This window comes from Cryptomeria japonica, chromosome 3 (genome assembly GCF_030272615.1).
Source record: "Cryptomeria japonica chromosome 3, Sugi_1.0, whole genome shotgun sequence".
Classification (NCBI taxonomy): Eukaryota; Viridiplantae; Streptophyta; class Pinopsida; order Cupressales; family Cupressaceae; genus Cryptomeria; species Cryptomeria japonica.
In genome coordinates, this window is record NC_081407.1 from 588,441,681 (window position 1) to 588,449,482 (window position 7,802).

The window sequence follows — 7,802 nt, forward strand, 5'->3', positions numbered from 1 at the left end:
TTCTCCCTTCATCGAAATGCTGTATTCGATCACTATGGCTGTCTCCTCACCGATACCTATCTGATATCCATTAGGTTTTTATGTCGAAGAAACCTTGGGCTTCGGTGACTTCCTTTATTTTTCCACCGAAATACCTCTTCCATTGATATCACTATGCCTCGTCGATGAATGGATCTATTGTCTCACCGAAGCCTTTCTTTATCCTCTCTTGTCGTCTTCCACCAATAAAGTTGTATCAGCGAAACAATGCATATCGAAGACATGCCTTTTAGCCTCCTCGAAACCTATTTCCTCATTGATATATATCTAATGTCCATCGGGTTTCATGTCGAAGAAACCTTGGGCTTCGGTAACTTCCTTTATCCTTCCATCGAAACACTTTTTCTATCGACATCACTACACTTCTTCGATGAATGGGTTTATTGTTTCATCGAGGCCATCTTTCTTTTGATGATTTGCTTCCACTATCATCTTTCATCGATGAGCTCATTAGTAATCTTCCTCGATAAAGTTGCATCGGTAAAACCACACATATCGGTAACATGCCTTTTAGCCTCCTCGAAACTCATATTCTTATCGATATCTTTTATCGATGTAGCTTCCTTCTGTTTGATCAATATCATTCTTTCGATAAGAACGCTTCTTTCGGCAAGTTTCCTTCATGTTGCGCCGATGATATTATTTCCTCTGAAGCCTTTTCCGGTCAATGAAAACCGTCTTTGCTTTCTTCGATATCCTCTTTCGATGGAATCATTGCTTTCAATGAGTCCTTTTTAGAGTTCATCGGTGTTCCCTTTCCTTCGATACCCTTTTTATATCGATGAGACATCACTGAGCCTCATCGATACTTTTTGAATTTTGGATATTTCGATAGAATGCTATTAGACTTGTTCGATAATTTATGGGTTATTACGATATCAATGAAAGTGATGATTTCTTCAAAAGATAAATGGCTTCTATGATTTAATTTCTCAAATCAAAATATTTTACTTAATTCATATTTGATGCTCAACACAGTTGACATTGATGTTACTGACTAACATCATAAGTGAAGCTTGTAGAAGATAACATATTTAAAAATTTGTAAAAGGTTCAATTTATACCATCAACTGTGTATATTATACAATGAGAGATATAAGTCATGCTAACACAAATCTATTCAATTACAAATACAATATGTAAAAATGTATTAAGAAGACTTAAGGTTCCATCACACCACACAATGAGTGTTTGGTGTGGAGACATCAATTTAAGGCATCAAATCAGCCATCCTTTTTGGTTAACTTCATTTCAAAATAAATATATTAGGCTTGTGAGCCATCGTATTTGCTAACCATCTATGAAAATAATTTGTTAGTATTTTATATTACACCTTTCTTATCATGTTGGATTGGGTTTTTTCCCCTTTTTTTCATCATTTATCTTCCTTTTAACAGTGTGATAAATAAAAGAAGCTTTCAATAAGTCCTTTACTAGTGTGATCTAAATTACACTTTCTAACTCCTTTTGAAAAATTAAGCTCGTTAAATAACTTTTATACATATATTCCAGAACCAATATCATTAGGCTTTAAAAGTCAATTGAGCTCATTAGAGTGAAGATACATTAGCAATTCTAATTACACTTCACCTTAAATCAAACCTGTTTATGATCAGTGCCATTTGAGACATGAAGATCTGATCCAAGTTAAGCTTTTGAACCCTTTTGAAAAATTCATATTATAAAAAGCAGATTGCTTTTACAGTATATTGAGGGGATGTTAACCATTGCATGGACTCAGTTTTTTAACATATTGACATTAACTCTCCTGACAAAATGTAAGGATTCAGTTCCAGCAGCATTGTCTATGAACAATAGATGTTGAGGAGACTCGTCATTCTCATATGGATTTTATATCTATGAAAATTTGCAAATAAGTGATTCGACCACCCCCTGGGCAATTGGGTGGTATGAATCTCTTGCTTCTTCAAACACTCTTCCTGCAAATTTCTTCCCTTCAGAGTTGTTTTGTAAGAGCCCTGTGTACAGCGGCCTCAAAAACATCATCCTTCCAACTTCTTTAAGACACCTCTCAATTTCTCCATAGAGAGCTTTGTAACCAGAGTATGCAGCAATTGTCAAGAAAGCAACTTTGACTTCCCAATTGTTACTTTCACTAAATCGAAATTGTTGATCTAGAGCCGAGATCTGCATCCAAGTAGGGCAATCAGTTAGCAAAGTGAGACCATCCTCCATTTCCATGTCTATCCAGCTAATTCATGAAGGAGAGTTAAAAAAAAAAAGTTAAAGTGTCTCCTTTGCATGATTTCCATTTTAATTGGCTGAATAGACGTTTTCCACTTTGTATGGATTTGGGGTTTCTGTGAGAAGATTATTCTATAATGTTGCTGCATTGCATATTTCTACTGTACTTTATGTACACTGCCTGTTTCCAATTAAAGAATGCAGGCACGTCCTAATTCTTTAATGTATGAAGAGATTCCTTTTAATCATTTGGATAAAACCATTTGTTTCATGTTAGGGAGGCAAAAAGTGGGCACATCAAGGCAAAAGAGAACAGAATAAAATACAAGTGGGTTTAGAATTGATTAAAAAACATGATCACATTTTTATATGTTGTCCAGCTGCATTGGGTATATATTCACTACTTTTACTCTCTTTTTTAAAACAGTAAACACAAGGGTGTCCAACAGAAAGGCTGGCAAACAGAGCCAAGTGAAAAGTCTGCATACCTGCGATGGCTCAAGTTTCCTGGGCAAATTCTCCAGGTAAAGTTGCCACTCTTGCCCGTGCCATTTGCTGAGGTCCTCGTCAGAAGGCATTTTTCCAGCCATGAAATCCTTTGAGGCAGACAAGACCCTCTTATGGATTGTGGAAACAGGCTCCATGATGTCTGGAGGAATGCCAGTACCATCTATCCACTCATCCAAATCAATTTCATTTTCTATACCAGGAAGATTTTTCTTCAAAAAGACAAGGAATGTGTCTGTATCGATTGATTGAAACTTGAAATTCATAATGTACATCTTAAGAAACTTGTCAAATGCAGGGCGTCCAACCTGCACATCGAGAAAACAAACTGTCAGGTGCATTTCTGTTTTGCTAATCATAATCATATGAATATTGTAGTTTTTTATTTTAATTGTATATAATTTTTTGCATCAATATTTCAAATCCAGTAAGTACAGTAAGTGCCCACTCACACCTAAACGATTTTTGAGGTGAGGTGATGATCACACTAGCCAAAAGGATATTAAAATTAAGATTCTTCCAGATCAATAGGTGGCTACATTTTAGATTTATGGAGCCTCGAACACAAGCTGAACAGGAGCCCACATCCTATCATATGGCCGATGAAGCCCCAAAAGTGAGATTTTGAGGGTAGAATGACCATTCTCACACTCAAAGTAAAACCAAGATTTATGCAGCTCCGAGGGCGGCTTTATATTAGTTTTAGGGTTACTGAAATGCAAACTCAGTAGGTCCCCACATTCAATCAAACAACTCAGAAAACACAAAATGGTTAAAATTTTGTCAAGACTTGATGACCCACCAAGGAAATTGTTCAGATCTTTAGTACACGTTGACAACCAGTGTTACCTATAAAGTCAAGTGACCCCATTTGTAATTGAGGCTGGGACCTACATTACAATGAAATGACAAAAATGTATGGCACTGTTTGACTGCCTTCGTAATAGATCACAATTTGCTTCATCCGGATGGACCATCGAACTAAGAATCAAGAAGCCCACAAGAAGAGAAAGTGAAAAACAAGTACCCACCTGACGCTCAATTCGCCAAAGGAATTGAAAACCCTTTTCATAAGGCACACAAGAATAAACATCATCGGGATCTACGCCTTCCTGATTCGTCCTCAGCTTTGTGAACTCCATATTGTCCTTGAATCTTTCCATCTCATCCCTCAGCCCGGAGCATCCCAATCCAATGTTCAGAGCAGCACGCTCCTCGCCATCCACAGCTTCAACAATTCTTCTCTCTGCATATGTAGTAAACCCCTAGAGAAAAAGAAGTTTGAAACCAAACCCCCATATGAATATCTATAAATCCCAAACTAAAAATAATAATTAATAATAAAACATAAATTTCTTAAGGGTTATCAGATTTCAGAAGCTTGAAACTAGAGCATATATTCTTTCTGGGTATTTAGATTTCACTGGTTTTAGATTAGGGCTATACCTCATTTAACCAGAAATCATTATTGGAGGCGTTGCAGATAAGATTTCCAGTCCAACTGTGGGCAAGCTCATGTGCCACAACCTGTCCACCACTCATATCTCCTACAATAACCGTAGGAGTTAAGAAGGCCAATCTGGGATTCTCCATCCCTCCATATGGGAAGCTGAAGGGCAATACCAAAAGATCAAATCTTTCCCATTCATACTCCCCAAAAAGTTCCTCCCCCTGCTTGATAATCTTCTCTGTATTTCTGAATTCAAGCTCTGCAGCTTCCAGAACAGGCGAAGGCTCAGAGAAAATCCTAGTCCTGGGACCAACACTCTTGTAAGTGATATTTCCCACTGCAAAAGCAAAAAGATAGGGGGGTATGGGCTGCTGCATTGAGAAATGATCTACAACCCGTTCATGGGAAACCCACTTATGATCAGAGCATGCTCCCTTGGCTTCTCCCCTGCATGGGGGTGCTCTTCCTGTGTGGGCAGCAGACATTACAGAATTCATTTCTTGGGGAATGTTGAGCAGGGCAGAATAACTAATCCTTGCCCTTGGAGTGTCCTGGCAAGGGAATATAGAGCGAGCATGAATCGACTGGCATTGGGTGTAAACATAAGGTAGCTTTTTCCCTGCAGTTTGTGATGGATTTAACCATTGTAGGGCTGAAGCGGATTCATGGGTTTTGAAAGTTACATTGAAGGAAATTTGATCTGTGAGAAAAACTTTGAGAAGAGTCCCCTTGATGGAGTCTGAAGTGTCTAAAACAAAAGGTATGGGATTTGCTAGTGTAGCATCTTGAACTCCCTCGATTTTAAGACACCTTGTATCCAGATAGAGGCTCCCTGTGTAAGGCTTTTCTAGAGTCAGTAATGCAGAGCCATCAATTGTTTTGATATCAAAATCAAAATAGAGTGACAGACTCACATGCTTGGTCAGTGGGTTCTCAGAATCTGTAAAGGAATGAGGATCAATGGGAGCCATTGCTTAGAACACGGAGATGAATGAATGAAAGGCACACAGGCTGAGTGTTTGCATGTAGATAAGAAAACCTAGCATGCTAATGTGAGGAACTTGTAAACCAGTGTTGGGTCTTAGTTATATATATATAAAACAGATGTATGCTGCATAAGTCCACTAGATAATGACTCATTGCATAATTCTTATGGTCCAATGTTTAAGATATTAAACTAAAACTAAAGTCCAGCATATGAAAGGAATTTGTAGCTATGTGAAAATATTTAAAGATTTCTATATACTTATTATAAAGATTTGTGGGTTGTTTAATTAAATTTGTTTAATTAGGTAATGTATTTTTGATTTGTTGGTGAAGTTTAATGATTTTTTATGAGCCCACTAAAAATCAAGTTGAAAGGTTTCTATGTTATAACTGAAAGGGCTGATCCGGAAAGCTAAAATAACTTTGTTAATGAAAAATCTTTCATATTTTTTGATGAAATGAATTAAAGATGTCCACTTCACAAAATTTATTTTGAATATGATTCCAACCTTATTTCTTTTATTCACCAGTATTTGATTCTTATTTTTATATTAAAAACCTACACTAAACATAATGAATTCCAATCTAAATATTAAACTAAAAGTTAATGATGACAATTTCAACATAATTTTCACAATCAATCTACCTTTTTAATAGAAGTTTATTCCACTACCTTTCGTGTTTTGTTTAAATATTCTGTCATATATCAAACATAGAAAACTCCACAATCATATAAAAAGCTAGAATCTGTTCGAAAATCTCCGCCCAATCTTCTTACAATGCCCATTATATTTTAATGGATAAATACTTAAATATGGCCATACTGTCTCTTTTCTTACTGCTAGAAAAGGCTATGTTCTTTCCAAGATTGTGAGATCTTTTTGTGTGGCTCTAGGAGTTAACCGTTGACTTAATCTTCGCTTTCCTTCTAGATTTCGTTTTAGTCCTTGTTCACATTTGGTATGATCAATGGTTCATTCTTGTTTCATTCACGGTGGTCTGATTATCTAGTGCCTCTTTTAGTCCGGATTTAATATGGTAGGGGTATTCAAAATGAATGAATGAATGGATATTTTTAATAATTTTTACGAGGCCAAATAATCAATGGGATTTATGAATAATCAATAAAATAGATAAACACTAAAATTTATAAAGAAGAGTCTCACCACATTGTGTCTATTATCTTTTATTATATATCTTGATCAAGAAGTCAACAATTTTTGTTATCTTTTCTTTTTCGAATAGGTTACTCAAGGTGCTCATGCTTAGAAACTCAGTGTAATTGTTCTGAATATCCTTGTAAACCAAATACTCCATGATGTAATGCCATTCCGTCTCCACCACTTCTTCAGTGCAATAACATCTTTTATCTGTCCATTCTTATTAAGATATCATCCATCTTCTGATTTTACATCTGAATTGATGCGAACTAATTCTTAAAATAACTCAAAATTAGATTTCTAAAATAATTGGACTACCAAATTAAGAAGAGCCCAAAAATTCTAATAACTCAAAAGTTTTTGTATTGTCCTTTTTGGACAAAACAGATAGAAGTCAAAAGAGATTTGGCAAGTGGCAAAGATGTGGTCACAAATTTAATAGGAAATGGGAACTTGGTTGGTAGCAATGACAAGAAGCATTTGTCTTTTTACCTTGAGGAGTGGGTAGAGGAAAAAGTTGAATAAGCAATATTTTTCTTTTTGTAATTGAAGTACACATCATCGAACAACCATTTTGTCTCTCTCCCTAGATGTTCTTTTTTTCTAATTAAAGTACAAGTCATTGCCCCACACTTTTTATGCACAACCAAGTACACCCAACGTTTGCCACGTTAAAAGTAATCTAGATATACACAGGCCTAAATTTTGATGCAACTTCTGTCTGGCACGATCAATATTTTTTTATTAAAATAATAATTTCATGTAGTTTAATTCTTTATGATTTTGTTGTGACCACATTGTAGTAGTATATGGGTTTTTTTTAAGTGTTATTTATGGGGATCCTTAAATTGTGTGCTAAATAATTCATGATTTTATATTTCAATTTTTAGAAATTATTTATTTTATGTTAGAATTATGTGTTGGTAAGATATAGAGTATTGTGAGGTGTCATAATATCATTTGGGTCATTTTTAGATTCATATATCTATCATACCACCTAAATAGTCTTAAAGAGTCTTTATTATATTGAAATAAGCTATTAAAATGTCATTTATTATCGAAGAAAAGACAAATTCATGTGAATAAAATTATAATTGTTATTGTGAAATGATATAATGGAAATGCATCATGAAAAGACATTAAGAGACTATATAAAGAGGGAAAGGTGGGAGATAAAGAGTGTATGTAATTTATTATAAATTGTTTTATACTTATTGCATATCTAAGTTCTCCCTTTTTTATTGCATCACACCAAGGTTGACTACATAATATTCTGAGACTCTAGTCAAGGTTTTTTTGTCAACAGGGTACCTTTGCTTTTAAAGGATATTCTTAAAAAATTGAAATTTTTTAAGTTCTAAAATTTGATAAGGTGTGATTGAGATAGAAATATTTGCAAATGTGTGTATTTGGTTTGAGCTAATTAGTTGAGGCAACTCAGACAACTATATTGC

General features: G+C 35.1%; 1 protein-coding gene across 1 annotated transcript; it reads right to left on the reverse strand.

Annotated features, from left to right (window-relative positions):
* Positions 1 to 1,660: 1,660 nt before the first annotated feature.
* Positions 1,661 to 5,284, reverse strand: LOC131042664 (leucine aminopeptidase). The gene is made up of 4 exons (XM_057975984.2): positions 4,198 to 5,284; positions 3,783 to 4,016; positions 2,733 to 3,059; positions 1,661 to 2,187 (listed from the first exon to the last, which is right to left on the reverse strand). Exons 1-4 carry the CDS (start codon positions 5,170 to 5,172, stop codon positions 1,897 to 1,899), a joined length of 1,827 nt encoding a protein of 608 aa, XP_057831967.2. The 5' UTR covers positions 5,173 to 5,284; the 3' UTR covers positions 1,661 to 1,896.
* Positions 5,285 to 7,802: the final 2,518 nt, after the last annotated feature.